General features: G+C 39.4%; 1 protein-coding gene across 1 annotated transcript; it reads right to left on the bottom strand.

Annotated features, from left to right (window-relative positions):
- Positions 1-2168: 2168 nt before the first annotated feature.
- On the bottom strand, positions 2169-16391 carry CLEC2D (C-type lectin domain family 2 member D). Its single transcript, XM_082666911.1, has 5 exons — positions 16263-16391; positions 9720-9839; positions 6963-7138; positions 6283-6389; positions 2169-4582 (listed from the first exon to the last, which is right to left on the bottom strand). The coding sequence occupies exons 1-5, from the start codon at positions 16339-16341 to the stop codon at positions 4450-4452; spliced, it is 615 nt and encodes a 204-aa protein (XP_082523037.1). The 5' UTR covers positions 16342-16391; the 3' UTR covers positions 2169-4449.
- Positions 16392-20297: the final 3906 nt, after the last annotated feature.

The following is a 20297-nucleotide window of genomic DNA, read 5'->3' as shown; positions in this document are numbered from 1 at the left end:
AAAGCAAACCAGACTGGGAGAAAATATTTGCCAAAGACATATCCACTAAATGACTGTTATTCAAAATATATATACAAAGGACTCTTAAACTCAACCTTAACAGACACCTCATCAAAGAAGATATACAGAGGGCAAATAAGCAAATATGAAAAAGATGTTTCATATCATATGCCATCAGGGAAATGAAATTAGAATAATGAATAATGATGAGGTACTACTACACATCTATTATGGTCAGAATCTGGAACACTGACAACACCAAATGCTTACAAAGATATGAAGCAACAGGAACTCTCATACATTGCTTTTGGGAATGTAAAATGATACCATCTGTTTGGAAAGAGTTTGGTGGTTTCTTACACAACTAAATATACTGACGCTATGATTTAGCAGTTGCACTCCTTGGTATTTACCCAAAGGAGTCGGAAACTTCTGTCCACATAAAAATCTGCATGAGGATGTTTTTAGCAGCTTTATTCATAATTACTAAAATTTGGAAGCAAGCAAGAGATCTTTCGTGGATGAATGGATAAACTGTGGAACATTCAGGCAAAAGAAATGTTATTCAGAGCTATTAAAAAATGAGCTACCAATTCATGAAAAGACATGGAGAAAACTTAGATGCATATTACTAAGTGAAAGAAATCAATCTGAAAACGCTGTATGACGCCAGTCGTATGATATTCTGGAAGAGGTAAAACTATGGAGACAATAAAAAGATCAGTGGTTACAGGGGTCAGGGAATGGAGGAAGATAAATTGACAAAGCAAAAAGAATTTTGAGGGCAGTGAAATTGTAACTGTGCATATATGTCGATATACTTTTGTCCAAACCCATAAAATGCACAACACCAAGAATAAACACTTAAGTAAACTGTAGACTTTGGGTGATTATAATGTGTCAATGTAGGTTCATCCCTGGTGATAATAATATCAATATTATTATTGATAATGTGGGAGCTACGTATGTGTCTGGTTAGGGGGTATATGCAATGTCTCTGACCTGTCCTCTCAATTTCATTGTAAACCTGAAATTTACCTAAAAGAAAATCTTTTTTTAAAAAAGTTATCTATTTTCTAGTTGGATTTTTTATTATTGAGTTTGGAGAGTTTGCTATATTCTAGATACTAGTCCTTTGTCAGACAACTTATGTGCCAACTCTTCTCCCAGTTTCTAGCTTGTCTTTTTATTGTCTTCACAGGGTATTAGGCAAACAAAAAAGTATCTAATTTTGATGAGTTGTAGTTTATTAATTTTTTCTTTTATGAATCATGCTTTTGATGTCAGGTCTAAGAATTTATTGCCTTGCTCTATATCCAAAAATTTTTCTCCTATATTTTTTTCTAAAATCTTTCTAGTTTTATGTTTTAGATTTATGCCTGGAGTCCCTTTGGGGCTAATATTGGTTTCAGATGTAAGGTTTAGGTCAAAGTTCATTTTTTGCCAGAGGATGTCCAAGTGCTCCAGCATCATTTACTCACTGAATTGCTTTGGTACCCTTGTGAAAATTCAGTTGGTCATATTTATGTGAGTCTATTTATGGGTTCTCTGTTCTTTTGTATTAATCTATGTGTCCAGCACTCTGCCAACATTGTTTAATGACCTTAGCAATGTAGTAAACCTTAACATCATATAAAATGATTCCCTCCAATTTGTTCTTTTTCAAGATTGTTTTGTTATTCTAGGGCCTATGTCTTTCCATTTGAATTCTGGAATAGTCTATTTCTTTGAAAATCCTGCTGGATTTTGACATAAATTGCATTAAACCTATAGATCACTTTGGGAAGAACTGATATTTTTACTATATTAAGTCTTCAAATCCACAAACACAGTCTGTACCTCCATTTATCCAGTTTTCTTTCATTTTTTTAATCAGCGTTTTAAAATTTCAGCATTCATTTCATGAATGTGTTTTAATTTTGTACATAAATATTTCACTTTCTTTGGAATGACAGGTGCTATTGTGTTTCTCATTTGTTTCCACTTCTTAATTGTTAGTATATAAAAAGTGATTTAAGTTTTGTGTCTTGAACTTGTATCCTGCAACCTTTCTGGACTCATTAATTCTAGGAGGCTTTTGTTTTGTTTTTTATATTTTGGAGAGGCAGTGACACAATTATATTATATGACCCTGATTAGCCTTAGGAGTTTGGGTGGTACACTGAGAGTAAAGGAGAAGTCATTAATAGATTTTATTTAAAGGAGTGACCCGATCACACTTTGCATTAGAATAATCCATCTGGTTACAATATAAAGAATGAATCAGAATGAATTTAAAGGGGAAGAATGGGTAAGTCCCAAATTATGTAGATGTTTTTCTGGGTACTTTTGCAGGCTTGTTCCTGTGAAGAAATGTTTTCCTCATGAGCTTTGAATGATTAATTCAACCAGTAGTGATTTCTACTGAAGCACTAGAAATTGATTTATACAGCTCACTGACTTCCTGCTGGTGGCAGCAGGAAAGTGACAATGGATTTATCATCACTTAGACGTTCCCACACTGGTAGCAGAATATTTGCTGTTATTTTTACTTTTATTTCCATAGAGCAATAATGGAAGAAAAACTATTTATTAAATATTTACTAAGTCAGATATAGTGACAAGAGACTTTCATCTGTTACCTCATTTGAATCTTAAAACTAGCCAGTGAAACTGGTAGTCATACACATATATATACATTTTTTTTCTGGTTGAAGTCTGATTTTATTTCAGATTGAAACTAGAGTTAAGGTCTATGAAATATAGAAACATTAGCATTTAGAAGAAAAAGTTCTTTTATGTCAGAAAGTCATCTCAATTTGTACAGAATATTCTTCTTAATATTATTTAGACTTACTTGTACCCCTCCCCATCCAAGATTGACAGTTTTGTCAGGAACTGTGAAGGTTCTGAGACTGCTTTGTCTGCACGCTCCCAAGTGAGTTTGGTATAGTTTCATATCCATCAAAGGTTTGATTTCAACATGTTTTCTTTTTTTATTAATTTTTATTGGGGTATAGTTTCTTTACAGTGTTGTCTTAGTTTCTGCTGTAAGTAAAATGAATCAGGTATACTTATATCCTCTCTATTTTAGGTTTCCTTCCCATTTAGCAAAGGGAACTCTACACTTGTATTTATTTTCCACGGGAAGAAACTCTACTTTGAGGGGCTATGTAATTTATAAAGGTCACAGCTAAGAAACAGAATTCACGCTTTAGATACACGGCTTGGAAAATAGTTTGTAAAAGAATACTAGGTCAGTTAGGGTCACAGTTTGACTCAAATTTCATTTGTAAGTTAGTCACACTAACTTAAACTTTCATTTGTAAGTTTATCAATATAAAATCTTTTTTTTTTTTTTTACTTTCCAGATTTCTGTGGAAATTTAGCTTTCTTTATAAGAAAGTTAGCAGAAACTAAGCAAAGGTAAGCAAATAGGAAAGGATCTCATAGTCATGAAGATATATCCATAGGTATATTTAGAACATAGGCTATACCTGAGGCATTGTATTGGGTTGGCCAAAAAGTTCGTTCGGGTTTTTCCATATCACAAAACCCAATAGTAGTCTCCAAGGACACAGAAGTGAACTAGACATAGTCCCTGCTTCTTAGAAAACCTGAGATAAAATGAACTGTAAGCCAAAAAGCATCCATACATAATCTCAAGTGTATATAATAATAAAAATATATAATATATATAAATATATACAAAACTGTATATAGAATTACAAAAGGAAACTGACAAGAAAGACAAATATCATACAATATTGCTTATATGTGGAATCTAAAAAAGTGTACAAATGAACTTATCTACAAAACAGAGACAAACTTATGGTTAACATAACCAAACTTATGGTTATGTTGCGGTACTTGGGATCTTCAAACTTTGTTGAGGCATGCAGAATCTTTAGTTGCGGCATGTGGAATCTTTAGTTGTGGCATGTGGGATCTAGTTCCCTGACCAGGGATCAAACCCAGGCCCCCTGCATTGGGAGCATAGAGTCTTAGCCACTGGATCACCAGGGAAGTCCCTAGTCTTAGTGCTTTTTAAAATTTCCCGATATATTTTTAACTGACAGTAAGAGAATTTTGAATGTGTCAACCAATTGTATCTTTTCTCATTGGTTATTAAAATCATTTTGCATGGTTTCAGCTGTCATAGTCATTTTTATGGTCCCATGTGTACAAATACAGGGCTGTCTGTACAGAAAAGGAGGAACTCGTTCATATTTATAGGGTTCAAAATACAAATATCAGCTCATATTACTTAACACCCACTTAGTTTAGAAGCATGCTCTTCCAAATCCCTATATTACATCATTCAAGGATAGCTTGCCTCTTTGCTAGTAACAAGGATTATAAATGCACATTGTTAATATTTTTGGCAGGCCAAGAAATACAGCAGCAGCTGTATATAACAATTTATAATGCATCTCTTGGAGATGGTGCGTGAAATTCCCTAAAAAGTCCTTAAAGTATTAACTCCACGGTGACATTATTATTTGTCTTGCTGCAAATCCAGTTTCTCTCTGTGTAGCTCCTGGAGCTACTAAGTCCAATGTCATTCAGGTAGGCACATTCCCCAACTCCTTTGATAACAAACCTAAAACCAAACACAAAAATATTAAAAAAGCATAGGTTGGACAGACATCTACATTCATTCCTCCTCTGTATTCTTCAGCACCCCTACTCCAGGTATTTTTCATGTGAACAAGAGAAAAGTGAAAATCTGTCATTCATATGGCTTCTTCGTAAATATATACCACGTCTGTATTTCGTTCCTTTTCTATTCTCAGAGTCCCTGCTTGAATATCAGAAGATTATCATCGTCCATACCAAATCCAGTTATGTTGTTTATCAGGTATTTAACTAGTGCTTGCTGTTGTAGCCAAGTGAACTGCTGCCATCAGCGGTGATAAAAGAAATTTTCACATTTTGAGATATAGGGAAGTCATTCTGGCTTATACATGAGTTAACTTGAATTTTATGCTATCTAAAATGTGGCCTATCAAACATACATTTGTACATCCGCTTTAATTATTAAAGAAAAGGGCACGTTGACCAGAAGTAAAGAATGACCATGTTAAAAATAAAAATTAGGGGCTTCCCTGGTGGCGCAGTGGTTGAGAGTCCGCCTGCCGATGCAGGGGACGCGGGTTCGTGCCCCGGTCCGGGAAGATCCCACATGCCGCAGAGCGGCTGGGCCCGTGAGCCAGGGCCGCTGAGCCTGCGCGTCCGGAGCCTGTCCTCCGCGACGGGAGAGGCCACAACAGTGAGAGGCCCGCGTACCGCAAAAAAATAAAAAAATAAAGATTAAATGCCCCTCTTCTTGGGACACCAATGCTTGTCCTCATTCAATGATAAGACTCCCTTCCCAGAGGCCAAGGCCATACTGGCCGGCTGTGTACATGCTGGTCCTTTTTTTTTTTTATTTGAAACCTTGAAGAAATGTAACCCTGACTTGTTTAATGTTCTCTGTTCTGACAAGATATTAAATATAAAATATAAAACTCTGCTGGAAACGCTGCTTCTCTGGAGCAGTTTCTCAGAGTAATCTGCGAAGCAGGCTTCCGGGCTACTCCTCAGCTTGGCTCAAATAAAACTCTTTTCTATTCTTATTATTGATTGTTTATTGATTACTTCCATTGTCAGTGGCCTTCAGTGAAGATTATTTTCAGTGTTCTCCTGACCTGTTTCATATAAGTGTGAAAATAAAACTATTTACTTAATAGTAAATTCTTAAAACGACTTAGCTGTGATTGATGGAAGCGACAGGGCCCTTATATTTTATCTGCTCCAATGTAATGGTTAAATTCAAAATACCCCCACTGAAGTGTTCAGAATCCAAGGTATGCTCCTAAGTTCCTTCCAGAGATAATTTAGGGGGGATTCCCACGGGTTCCCTGACGACCTCCCTTTTGTGAATGGACGCAGCCGCTGGGAGAGTGGACTGAGGGTCTGTGGATATCAATGCTTCAGTGGCTTTTTGGGATTGTAGGACCCCTGCTGTGCATCAGCTGTTCTCTCTACATTCTAAATAGGGATTTCAGCACAGTTTAAGTCAGTGGATGAAAGCGGAAAAACTATGTCAAATGTCATCATTATGCTAAGATTCCAATTGAAATCACAATAAGTGTTTCCAAAGGCACAGCTAATAAGTGGAAGAGCATACAAAGGATTTCTATTTTGCACCTCATAGAGCAGTAAGCCTTCCATGCTATTAAATTTATTTTCCCATAAGCACAACGCACACACATAACCACATGTAAACACAATAGAAGGAAAAGAAGACTAAAAACGTACGAGGCGTTATATTCAGTGCTGTCTGTCCATTTCCAAACATGAAGTGATGATTCTCTTCTAAGGCCAATCCAATGGTCAGAAGGGCCTTTATATCTTTTCAGGAAGTTCTATTATAAAACACAGAAAGTAAAAACACGTGTCTCTTTCATATTACTCTTGAGTCTCTCTTCCCTCCAGCCTTCTCTCTTTGGGTGGCAGCCTGGTATAATTGAAAAGCTTAGACTCTGGAGGGAAACTATTCCCCGCTTCTCAGCTTAAGTCACTCAAATATCTCTAATCCTAAATTACATTAAAGTGACCATACATCCCAATTTGGGAAAGTCCCAGGTTATGCCTGTGGTTCCAGCATAATATTAATATTCCCACTTTCACTTCCCAAAATGTCCCAATTTGGATGATAAATTACATGATTACCATATTTCTTTGTACAATGGGAACAATACATCTAATTGAAGGTCAGCTATGAGGATTACATGAGAGAATGTATCTGAATTGTCTCACAGGGTTCCAGGCAGAGAATATACCCCAAACAAATATTAGGCACTAATATGCATCCCATGCCCCCAAGTCTACCCGGAATGGGGTCCTTCCTTATCTTTCAGCTTTCACCCTATGCAGCCTATATCTTTCTCAGGGTGCTAAGTATTCAACAAAGAACATGATCCAATAATATTTCTTACCAGCTCCTCCTCGGTTTCAAACTGACCAAGACCAGCTTCTAATGAGGTACAGAATGTCTGGCTGAATGTCCAATTCCTTGCGTCTTCAGAAAAATAAAAACACTTATTTCCAAATCCAATCCATTCTTTTGGGCAGGTAACATACAGAACATGTGAGACCGTCTTCGTGTTTCTCACTAAAAGTTGGACAGACACAGTGAATCATAACAAACACATTTTCTCATCCCTTTTATCTATTTTTCCACTTACCATCCTGAGGTCAGTCTTTTTTTTTACATATGTATATATACACACACATATATATATACATGTGTATGTGTAGGTACAGTATAACCTAATTCCAAAATGAGGGATTTGAAGAAAAACATGGTCAAATATCAACTAGACTCTTGTACTTTTATGGCCTCCGCTAGTAGCATTTTGTTTTTCTTAAAATCTGAACAGGAGCTACTTTCTATAGGTAGACAAATTGTTAAAAATGTCTTCCATGCCCAAATGCGTGTGTTTTTCCCAATGAATAGTTTTCCTTTATACGTATTTTGGCACCACTCATTACATAATTTCCCTTATCATCATCTTATTTTGCTTCCAGAAACATATTCTTAAGTGCCTGGCTACATAATACTCTCTGTGGATGCTGCCCAACTCTTGGTTATGTGCAGAATTGCTGAGCTGTAATGCACTACCAACTAATATTTCTAATGCCTCTTGGAATGCTACCAGCCTTAGCCACTTATAAAATACCAACTGCTACTCAATATGTGGAAATATGATGGCATTTCACTGCTTGTCAAAACAGCAGGCCTTTCTGAGATCTTTTTTCTTTTTTTGGTTTCTGGGAGAATACAATATTGAGATCCATGATCACTTGCTGAGGGCAAGCTAGCAGTAGTTGGTTTTTCCTAAATGATTTTATTATATTGAGGATTTGCCTTGGAACAGAATGGTCTACAGAAACTAATATGTGAATAAATATATATTTTTTATATGGTGATCTTTTACCCCCGAGGTCAGTCTTGAAATACGTACATTCAATTGTTGCCTTCCTAAGTCATCACTAACAGTCTTATCCCAGGCACAAAAGTCACCAGTCCACTGGACTTCAAGCAGAGTACCTATGTATCTGACTTCCCAGGGGTACACGGACACTAATGGCTTTAAGGAATCAATTTCTGTAGCATTTAATTTCTGTAGTACTCTTTCCTAGTATCATACAGATCCCCTTTCCCACATCTTCCTTAGTATCAGTCCTTCTTACTCTTGACAAAAGAAAGGCAAACTCCTTGCCTTTCCTAGATTTTACTATGGTCCATTTCTTAGGGGGTATAAAACCTTCTAGTAGGGCTTCCCTGGTGGTGCAGTGGTTGGGAGTCTGCCTGCCGATGCAGGGGACACGGGTTTGTGCCCCGGTCTGGGAAGATCCCACATGCCGCGGAGCGGCTGGGCCCGTGAGCCATGGCCACTGAGCCTGCGCGTGCTCCGTAAAGGGAGAGGCCACAACAGTGAGAGGCCCGCGTACCACACACACACACAAAAAAAACCCAAAAACAAAAAACAAAAAAAACCCTTCTGGTAGACAAAACATAACACAGTTCAAATATTGATTTTAGTACCAAAAATACAACGTAGGGTTTCCTATGTCGTTTTTTGTTTTATACATATTTCTGCTAAATATATATGAAAATATTTGGGCCCTTGTTAGTTGCTCTGAAACCAGCAAGATTTCAGAGTGTAGGCTATGGGAAGAATAGATGTTTTTGTTCCATAACCTCACTTTTTCCTCCCTTATCCAATCTGATAGGAAATACTGTTGACTCAACTTTCAAAGTAGATAGATTCTGACACCTAGTCCCACCTCCACTTTTACCATCACTTTACCAAGCCACGGTCCTCTCTGGCCTGGATCTCTACAAGTTTTCCCTAATAGGTGTTCCTGAGTCTACTTTTACTTCTAACAATCTTTTCTCAAAGTAGCTGTCAAAATGATTATTCTACAGTGAAATGCAGATCATGGCATTCCTCTCCTACAATTTCCCTCTTCCTCATCCTCCCCACTACATTCAAAATAAAAGCTGAAGTCTTTTTTTTTTTTTTTTGCGGTACGCGGGCCTCTCACCGTTGTGGCCTCTCCCGTTGCGGAGCACAGGTTCCGGACGCGCAGGCTCAGTGGCCATGGCTCACGGGCCCAGCCGCTCCGCGGCATGTGGGATCTTCCAGGAACGGGGCACGAACCTGTGTCCCCTGTATCAGCAGGCGGACTCTCAACCACTGCGCCACCAGGGAAGCCCAAAGCTGAAATTTTTAACTGACTCATAAGGCTATTATCTCCCTGACCCCCAGCCCATTACTCTCCCTCATTCTCATTTTGCTTTAGCTGAAGAAGCCTCCTTGCTTTTCCTCCAACATACCAAGGAGATTCCTCCTTTGATTCTGCTTGTTCCTGCCACCTGGAATGCTTTCCCCATATAGCCACATGGCTCCTTCATCACCTTCAAAAGTTTGCTGAAAAGTCATCCTTTCAAGGAGGCTTACCCTGGCCCCTTGTATTCTTCAAACTGTTACCCCTATATTATAGTATCTGCGTCTTCCTGCTACAATATGAGTTCCCTGGGAGCAGGGATTTTTTTGTGTGTTTTGTTCACTGATATACCTCAGGCACTTCACACAGTGCCTGGCACATAATGGAGCTCAGTAACTATTTATCGACAACATGAACGTGTGAAGAGCATAGTAAAGTTTGGAGAACAGGTAACTTACCTGACAAAAAAATGGAAAGTACCATCACAACTGTAGTCAGGACAATAATAATGATGATGCAAGAGTAAAGCAGGATTAGAGGAGATGTAATTAGTAGGTGTTTTCTTTGGAGGTCTTTACCTATAAATACAAATGTCATAATCTCAATCTCATGAAGGTATTAGGAAGAAAAACTTAAATTTATCACAGAACCAACCTGTACAGTCAGCTGTACCTCAACTCCCCTATTGCCAACCCCCTTCACAAAAGGTCCAGGTCCACAAATGAGAACCACGGCCCAAGAAACTGAGTTTGTTTTCCCCTAGAGAAGCTTCCAGTTATTGAAAGAAGAGCTAATGAGAGAATAAGAATCAGAGCGTCTCTGGTGGCGCAGCGGTTTAGAGTCCGCCTGCCGATGCAGGGGACACGGGTTCATGCCCCGGTCCGGGAAGATCCCACATGCCACGGAGCGGCTGGGCCCGTGAGCCACGGCCGCTGAGCCTGCGCGTCCGGAAACAGGAGAGTCCACAGCGGTGAGAGGCCCGCGTACGGCAAAAAAAAAAAAAAAAAAAGGATAAGTGTTGAGACTGCAATTTCCTTACAGCTGGAGAAGCGTGGATCAATGTACTTGTTTAGTCCTGTTCTACTGAACAGGACAGCGTCAGGTCTGAATAACTGAGAATTGTACTATTTACTAAAACTTCTAAGAATTATTCCCTGCCCAATGCTGATCGATTCCGTTCCACGATCACCCCTCATCATCCCTACAAGGCAGGAAGTAGCTAAGAGTGGTCACCGCCCCTTATCCCACAAGATTGTGGAATGGAAATTGACAGTGGGGAATTTTAATAGGGAAAAGCTAAATCAGACTCCATGTTCAATCTGTTTCTTTGATTTTAACCTTTGCTTTTTGTTGCTTTTCTTATTATAATCATACATCATGGTTTGCCTCAGGGAACCCTGCCCCTCTGCCTGAATGTTATACTAAAGTGCCTTGGTTGGGCTCACAGGGAGACAATCTGACCCTGCCCACCTGTGAATGGCTGCAAGAAAGAAGAAATTAACCATCCCCTCACTGAGGCTGGTCATTCCAGGATATGTTTTGCAAGACTGATGGCCCTTTTACTTTACTTCCTCACCACCTCTGATTCTATAAAAGAAACTGGCATCCAGACCTGACAAGACGGTTTACTGGAGACACTAGTCTGCCATCTTCTCGGTCTGCCAGCTTTCCGAGTACAGTTGTATTCCCTGCCTCAACATCTCCTCTCTGATTCATTGGCCTGTCGTGTGGCGAGCTAAGCGAGCTGGCACTCAGTAACATGTTCAAAATTCTTCATTTCTTATTTTGCTTTGGCTTGATAAATTTTTTTTTTTTTTTTTTTTTTTTTTTTTTTTTTTTTTGCGGTACGCGGGCCTCTCACTGTTGTGGCCTCTCCCGCTGCGGAGCACAGGCTCCGGACGCGCAGGCTCAGCGGCCATGGCTCACGGGCCCAGCCGCTCCGCGGCACGCGGGATCCTCCCGGACCGGGGCACGAACCCGCGTCCCCTGCATCGGCAGGCGGACTCCCAACCACTGCGCCACCAGGGAAGCCCTGGCTTGATAAATTTTAGTGAGGCCCTCTCCTCCCCAAAGACCCCCAAACTCTGGCTTGCCTGAAAATGCAAACAAGCACTAAAGAAAGCACTGAGATGCATAACAGCTCATGTGTGCTCATGACCACGTGTCCCTGGGACACAAGTGAGAAGTGTTAACTCTGGAAATGACACCTGCTCTTCACACTCATGCTCTCTTTCCCCACAGGTGTTCTGTTCCCCTTCTTGCCCTATTTATAACATGAGAACCTTTTTAGAGCCCTTTTCCTATTGTAAGAGTCCTTGTGAATAATGTCTCTCTTTACTAAGTCCACACTATTGATACACAGTACAATATGGATGAATTTAAATGCATTACGCCAAGTGAAAAACAGTCAGACTCCGTAGACATTCTTCTAAAGCAAGAGTGTAAGAACTGAAAACAGATCAGTGGTTGCCAAAGGGTGAGGGAACGGGAAAGAAATGTTTACAAAGGGCATGGGCGTGGCCGGTGTGGAGCTGTTCTATATCTTGATTGTGATGTGGTTACATGATTATATGTATTTGTCGAAACTCATAGAAATGTAACCCAAGAGAGTGAATTTTACTGAATGTCAACTATACTTTGAAAAAGTTCCTGCTGACTTTCTTTTAACCACTACATTTCACGTATATCTTCCAGAATGATAGGGAACCTCAGTTTAAATGCTAGGCAGGGGAAAACAATATCGCATTGGCTTGTTTAAACAGTATACAACGACATTTGGATTTTGCCTCCATAAGAAAATCTCGACCTTCATTCTTTCTGGCTCTACATTAAAGCAAAATTGTCTTAGAAACTCAGTATGTTATGACTTCCATAATTTTTTTCATTGTTAGAAGAGTAAGACGTACATCTCCCCTTACACCTCTCCAATAAATCTCCTATTTGCCCCCTTACTAATCTTCTAAAAGTCCCCCCTTTTTCTTCTCCTTTATTTCCCTATATCTAGCTCCTAACACCCTCCCTTGTTTCATGTTCCATTTCTCTTTCTTGCTTACTTATTAATACTTCTCTTCTCCTTTTTTGTAGGGGAATAAAATTTGCCACCCCCAAATGTCTCTTTGGCACGTGGATTATTTCAAGCTGAAAACCATCAAGGCCCAAAAGACTCAGGAAGAATCTTTGACCATCCCCCTAACTGCCTAAAACAATTTAGATACAAGGCCTGTTCCTGGAATAGAGCTATCACCAGAGATATCTGCAAAGATTAAGAGGTGAGTGTGATGATTTTAAACTGAACATGGCCTAAAGATCAGAGTCTACTCTTGTGTCCCTTGTCTCTGTGTGGCCCAGCAAACATTTATTCACCAAACATTTGCTTTTCCATATCCTTGTCAATGACCTTCCTCCCCTTTGAAGTCCCAAACCACTACCCCCAACATCTTTTGTCATTAGCTGGAGACAGTATTTAAGGTGAAGTTTTTGGCCATTTTAGTCTGTTACTCATTTTCCTGTGTCTCTCCCATGTATACATGTTATTAAACTTTTGTTTGATTTTCTCCTGTTATTTATCTCATGTCAATTTAATTCTTAAACCAGCCAGAAGAGCAGAGGAAAATTGCTTCCTTCCTAACACTCCTCTGGTGTGTCCTTTTTTTGTCTCCCTCTAAATTCGTATGCCTCTTATATTACACTCTGAACACAACAACCTTCAAATTTCTAGTTTGAAAAATGGTGTCAGAAATTATCTCACAGAAGAACAGAGAAATGAACCATATTACTGGTCTACTGGTTTTAACTTTTATTTTCATGTTCTAGAAAACTTAGTTAACTTACAGGAACAGTTTAAATTTCAAAAGAATAGGTTTCACATTTGCACTGGTCAAATAGTTTCGGTTATGAAATCACTTGACTTAGCTAGAAAAACATTAACGTTAAGAACTTCCTTTTTCATTAAGCATGAACCCTGTGTTTCAGGAACTACAATATCCTGTTGATAAAAAATAAAATTCAGGGAGGGGGGAAGGGAAGAAGAAAGAAGGAAATGTTTGTTTTTAGCAGAAAATAGAGGTTCAGTAAAAGGTATTCTTTCTGCTGGACTGAAATACAAGCACGTGTGAGCTATGTTCTTTTTCTTTCTCATCAAATTTGCTATAAACTACAAATGCTAAAGGGTTTGCTGGCGGTTGGGTTTAGCCTCCAACTCCCACTCTCAAACACCCACATCGGTTTTTAAATGACAAAGGATCTATATACCAATAGTTCCAGTTTCTGCAGGGACTTTTTTTTTGAGTCAATAATTATTCATGGTTTTATTAAACAAAAGTCTCCTCAGAGAACAGTAAGAAATTAATTCTCAGCTAACATCAACTGGGGAGAGGGGAAGGAGGTTACAATTTTTTTTTTTCATGCATGGATGTTGATAAATAACAAAATTAAACAGATACTATATTTCAACAAATGCTTTTACTAATCACTATGTTGTTTTAATACTCTGATGTTCTCATTAAATCAAAACTCTTTAACTAAAATGATTATGTTTAAAAAATGCTCATATCATTTTTATGATCACTCCTGAAAATTTCTGGTAAGGCACGTTTTATAAACTACTTTGGTAAGGTACTCTAAACAGGGTGACATAAGGCTAGCTGAAGAGCCACCATAATCAAAGGGCCAGGGAATGAATAGGAAAGAGAGAAAGAGAGAGAGGAAGAGAGAGAGAGAGAGGAAACACAAAAGTACACCAGAGCCTGTGAGACAGAGAGAGAGAGACATAAAGAGGAAGAGAGACAAAGGGGGAAGCAAAGAGAAAATCATTTGGACACAGAAATGAGCCTCAATAGATTTTAGCTGAAATAGTTAATGATATCACTGAATATCAGATTTACCCTTGATTCCAAAAGGGAATTTTGTGGGGCACTTTTGTACCCAAAGGAAAGAAAATATACTTTTGTACTTAGTTAGAATTACTTTTTGAACAAAAAATTATGACTTTTATTTCTCCAAAGAAGACACACAGATGGCCAACAAACACATGAAAGATGCTCAACATCACTAATTATTAGAGAAACGCAAATCAAAACTACAATGAGGTATCACCTCACACTGGTGAGAATGAGGAAGGAAGTAGCTAAGAGTGGTCACCGCCCCTTATCCCACAAGAAGAAGAAAGAAGAAGTTAACCATCACACTGGTCAGAATGACCATCATCACACTGGTCACACTGGTCAGAATGACCATCATCAAAAAATCTACAAACAATAAATGCTGGAGAAGATGTGAAGAAAAGGAAACCTTCCTACACTGTTGGTGGGTATGTAAACTGGTACAGCCACTATGGAAGCTCCTCAAAAAACTAAAAACAGAACTACAATCCCACTCCTGGGCATATACCTGGAGAAAACCATAATTCAAAAAGATGCATGTACCCTAATGTTCATTGCAGCACTATTTACAATAGCCAGGACATGGAAGCAACCTAAATGTCCATCAACAGAGGAATGGATAAAGAAGATGTGTTACAAATATACAATGGAATATTACTCAGCCATAAAAAGGAACGAAATAGTGCCATTTGCAGAGACATGGATAGACCTAGAGACTGTTATACAGAGTGAAGTAAGTCAGAAAGTGAAAAACAAATATCATATAATATCACTTATATGTGGAATCTAGAAAAATGGTACAGATGTACTTATTTGCAAAGCAGAAATAGAGACACAGATGTAGAGAACAAACTTACAGATGCCAAGGGGGGAAGGGAGGGGTGGCATGAATTGGGAGATTGGGGTTGACATATACACACTACTATGTATAAAATAGATAACTAGTGAGAACCTACTGTATACCACAGGGAACTCTACTCAGTGCTCTGTGCTGAACTAACTGGGAAGGAAAACTAAGAAAGAGGGGATATATGTATAACTGATTCACTTTGCTGCACAGCAGAAACGAAGACAACACTGTAAAGCAACCATACTGCAATAAATATTTCTTTTAAAATTGTGAGTTTTAATCCTATTTCTTCTAGAAAATGTGACACCAGGTCAAAGGTCACTTCAGAAGTGAAGCCATCTCCAACTCCCTAGGTTTCATTAAGTATATTGTAGCACTAATCACATCAAATTGGAGTAACTCATTTGGCTGTCCTTGAGATGATGAAACCCTGAAATCAGGGTCTAAATACAATTTGTCTTTGTAGCCCAGTGTCTAACAAATAACAAATTCCAAGTATATGATTACTAGATTCAATCAGACTACAGAATAGGTGTCATGGTTAATTTTGTTTTTTTACATATACATGTATCTATTCTTTTTCAAATTCTTTTCCCATTTAGGTTGTTACCTAATATTGAGCTGAGTCCCCTGTCTATACAGTAGGTACTGGCAACTTTTATTAGTATATGTATTTCCAAATTGTTAGATATACCAAAAAAAAAAAACCCTCAAAAATAAATAAACAAAGGGGTGGGATAGGGAGGATGAGAGAAAAGCTCAAGAGGGAGGGGATATGGGGATATTCGTATACTTATAACTGATTCACTTTGTTGTACAACAGAAACTAACACAACATTGTAAAGCAGTTATACTCCAATAAAGATATATTAAATAAATAAATAAAAATTAAAAAAACAAATCCATTGTTGTCTGTTTGCCATGACTCTGGGATATAATGATCTGTTATTTAATATCATAATGTGACTTGCCAGGGTGCAGGTTGCCAGCAAGGACTAATAAAATAAACCCAGAGAACATTTTTCTCTTAGCCTCCTGTAACCTAATTCACTGTGCAGAAATATTTAAGTAACGTACACAGTAACACAATCACCAACACAACAATTACACACTTGTCCTCTCACCCACCTCTAGTCCCTCAAAACATCTCTCCTTCTATGGAGGTTAACTGTGAAGAATTATATTCCTGCAGTGCAATTTCTATCCTGCTGTCAGTGGTCAGTGGAATAAAAGCTGTTTTGTTTTGTCAAAGCTTATCAATTTTACCTTACCAGATCGTCCCTCCTCCATGCTTTCTCTGGAGGTAGGTTCTGTCTGTAAGATTTTCAAAGAAGCTTCCTCCACAGTCATGCTTCTGCTTCATCAGGAGTACTTGGCACTCTCGAAATAGTTGCAAAAGCATGAACTGGGAGGGGAAACAGTTTGAATCTGAACAATCAGCTAAAAGAGAAACAAAACTACCGCCCAGTAAGTGGGCTGTAAAGGAAATAAATGAAGCTGACAAGTCCTTTAGAATTTTAAAACGCAAAGTGCTTTTAACTTAGAAAGATTGGGGCTTCTCTAGTGGAGCAGTGGTTGAGAATCTGCCTGCCAATGCAGGGGACACGGGTTCGAGCCCTGGTCTGGGAATATCCCACATTCCACAGAGCAACTAGACCCGTGAGCCACAACTACTGAGCCTGCGCGTCTGCAGCCTATACCCCACAACAAGAGAGGCCACGATAGTGAGAGGCCCGTGCACTGCGATGAAGAGTGACCCCCGCTCACCGCAACTAGGGAAAGCCCTCGCACAGAAACGAAGACCCAACACAGCCAAAAATAAATAAATTAATTAATTAATTAAAAAAAAAAAAAGATCAACTCCACAGACTTCTGTTCCCTGTCAAAATGGAATAACAGGGACCAGATTTACTTTCTTGCCTGAATCAACTAAAAAGAAAAAAAAGAAAATGTGTGAAAAAAAAATCCTTTTCAATCACTGGGCATCAATCAATGAAGGGCAGTGATCTTCTGAAAACAAATTTGGTGAGTCCTGCAATTGCCCCAGCTACTGCCCAGAGACAGTTCTGTATGTGTGATTTAAGCAGGGGAAAACCAGAGAAATGCCAAGAGATTCCCTGAGGTGAAGAGGGGAAGCTCAGAGACAATGGCTATGCAGATAGAGTATCAGAAAAGAAAGAGATACACAGACAGAGGATTCTGGGGGTGTACAGAGTGTCCCCCTTGGGTATTCAGCAGTGTACTGATCAGCACTTGTATATGAGGATGGAGGGAAAAAAACATATGAAATGACTAGAGGAAGAAGTATCCGGTGTTCCCGTCCAGATGGGAATAGTGCCTGTTCAGACCAGCCAGACTGGGAAACCTCATCATTTATGGGGCCTTTTAGGAGTACTCATAAATATCTTGCTTCAGTGGTGGGGAACGATTAGCCATAGACTAAATGGTGACCTGATTGCTTCTAACAAATTGAGATGATAGGAAAAATACATATATCTTTTATATATGTAAAATGTTCCTGTTCCTGGCGCAAAGCTCCTAAAACCCTTGTAAATTCCTAAGTGATAATTGCACGAGGAGCATCTTTTGTTCTGATGAGGTGACTCTGGGTGGATGGGTTCCTGGAGGGGGTTGGTCACCAGCAAGACCATGTCATGATTCAGAAGCTTGGAATTATCAGCTCCACCCCCATCCTCCAGAGAGCGGAGAGGAGCTGGAAATGGAGTTAACCACCGATCATGCCTATTCAAGGAAGCCTCCATAAAATCTCAATTGCATGGCATTCAGACAGCTTCCAAACTGATGAACGCATTCACACCAGGAGGGTGATGCCCCCAACTTCATGGGGATAGAGGCTCCTGCCCTCAAGACCCTCCCAGATCTCACCCTATATAATCTCTTCATCAAGCTGTTTATCTGTATCCTTTATCACACCCTCTAATAAACTGGTAAGCATAAGGGTTTCCCTGAACTCTATGAGCCACTCTGGCAAATTAATCAAAATCGAGGAGGGGGTCATGGTAATCTCTGATTTGTAGTCAAATTGAACAGAAGTTATGGGTAACCTGGGGGCCTACTACTTGCACTGGCATCTGAAGTGGGAAGCAATCTTGTGGGACTGGGCCCTTAACCTGTGGGATCTGATGCTATCTCCAGGTTGATAGTATTAGAATTGAGTTAAATCGTGGGACACCAGGCTAGTGTCATAGAGAATTGCTTGTTTAGGGGAAAAATCTCGTGCATTTGGTGACCAGAAGTGAACAGAAGTGAAGAGTTCTGTGTGCATAGTAAAGGAGATTCACGGGGAAGAAACACCAATTAGGAAGGACTGTAGACTTTTCCTTTACACAAATCTTAAAAGGAAGACTCAAAAGGCTAGAACCATTTCCAAATAATTTAACTGTGTCTCAGAACAAATTCAAGAATACTTAGTGAAATGCAAAAATATCCAATACCCAACAAGGTAAAAACTCACAATCTCTGGAATGCTATCAAAGATTGCAAAGAAGCAGGAAATCATGACCCATGATGTGAAGAAAATGAGCCAATACAAACAGGCCCAGGAATGAAACGGAGCAGGACCCTGTGGGACTCCTGGGCATGGAAGTCTTTCTGTCCCCCATTTCTTGTTTGTAAGGAATAGACTCCAGCCTCCATGACCTTCCCTGAGTTCTAAAGACAGATTAGAACAGTTGCTAATCAGGGAAGGGAGGGGATGCAGAGACAAGGGAGGAACAGTCAAGAAACAACAGTGCAGCCTTGGGGCAGGGCGCTGGTTCTGCCTCAAGGGATACACATAACAATATCTTTAAGGTCTTTATAGAACTAAACCCCCCAACAAGTGAAAGATGTCAGCATTCTTCATTCCAGATTAAAGTAACCAGAGAAGCTCTTCGAGCAGACCACCTGAGGCCAGATTTAAGGAACCACAGAAACTCATTAGATTACCTGAGACCAGATTAAAGGAGTGCAGTCCCTGCACACACCCTAATCTTATCAGCAACCCCAGTTCTTGAACCATTGCTAAAACTCCACACCAAATTCCCCTGGATTGGGACACACAGTTTTTCAGGGCATGGGCCCGCTGTGTCCCCCTTTGCCTGGCAAAGCAATAAAGCTATTCTTTTCTACTGCACCCAAAATTCTGTCTCTGAGATTTGATTAGGCACTGTGGGACTCGAGGGACATTGTTCCAGCTAATGATTAAGAACTCTCCAGACAATAGGGGCTTCTTAGACAACGGGTGAATTTCCAGGATGTCCGGCTCCCTTCTGAGAAGGAGGGAGATAAACAAAATGTAAAAAAGGTATCTGTCAAAGACCAATCAGGAAGCTGGGGACAAGTTCCCTCTCTGGTCCGAGCCTAAGCCGGGACCAATCAGCAGGAAAACACAACCAAATCTATAATTTACATACGGGGAAGTGGGGACCTATAAAACTGACATATTCGCGCCCAAAAGGGGTTCCTTCTTCGACCTCCTGCGTGAGGACCAAGGAACCCCGGTGCACCGGCCTTCAATAAACCTCTTGCGTTTTGCATCGACTTCCGACTCTTGTTGTTTCCTGGGCGAGTCGAAACTCCTAGGAGACCGCGCAGGTCTAACAGCACCAGTGCACAAAGGGCTGAGCTTTCAGCATCAGGAATAATACAGATATTACAAATAGCAGATAAGGAAATCAAAATGTTTCTATAACTATTAAGTACAGTCACAGAAGATATTTAAGAAAAGATACAAACCCAACTTCTAGTGACAAAAACTGCAATTTCTTGCGATGAAAAATTCCCTGACTAGATTAATGGCAGGTTAGACTTGCAGGAGAAAAGATTGGTGACCTTGAAAACATAGCAACAGATGTTTGAATAAATTCCATAACAAATTGTCACCGAATCCCTAAGGAGAAGATCATTTCCTGTTGACAAAAGTTACTATTAGTAACTTTATTATTAAGCATTACTCCTTAGTATTATTTTGTGAAACGTCCAGAATTTTGCCATACCAGACAACATGAATGAGATTTACTTTACCTTGGTATAGAAAAAAACATTTTCACAGGGAAAATATTCCACAGATATCACTAAACATCTACTCTAATGGATAAAATGAAAAAGGTCAGTATGTAATTTCTTAGGGATGATATAAAACAACTGGAACGCTTATACACTGTTGGTGGGGGTATAAATATTTATAGAAATTTTGGAACACTCTTTGACATAACAACTAAAGTTGATCATAGCTAAACCATGATCCAGAAATTTTAGTCACATTGCCCCCCCCCAAATAAACACATATGTACATAAAAAGACAT

This window comes from Grampus griseus, assembly GCF_964374135.1.
Source record: "Grampus griseus genome assembly, chromosome: 11".
NCBI lineage: Eukaryota > Metazoa > Chordata > Mammalia > Artiodactyla > Delphinidae > Grampus > Grampus griseus.
The sequence above is the reverse complement of the archived record's forward strand: the minus strand, read 5'-3'. Positions and strand labels throughout refer to the sequence as shown.

Coding starts and splice junctions, on each gene's coding strand:
- CLEC2D (XM_082666911.1), bottom strand. CDS start 16,341: ATGACTGTGGAGGAAGCTTCTTTGAAAATCTTACAGACAGAACCTACC. Junction 9,840..16,262: donor CATGGAGGAGGGACGATCTG/GTAAGGTAAAAT, acceptor TTGTATTTATAG/GTAAAGACCTCCAAAGAAAA. Junction 7,139..9,719: donor ACTTTCCATTTTTTTGTCAG/GTAAGTTACCTG, acceptor TCCAACTTTTAG/TGAGAAACACGAAGACGGTC.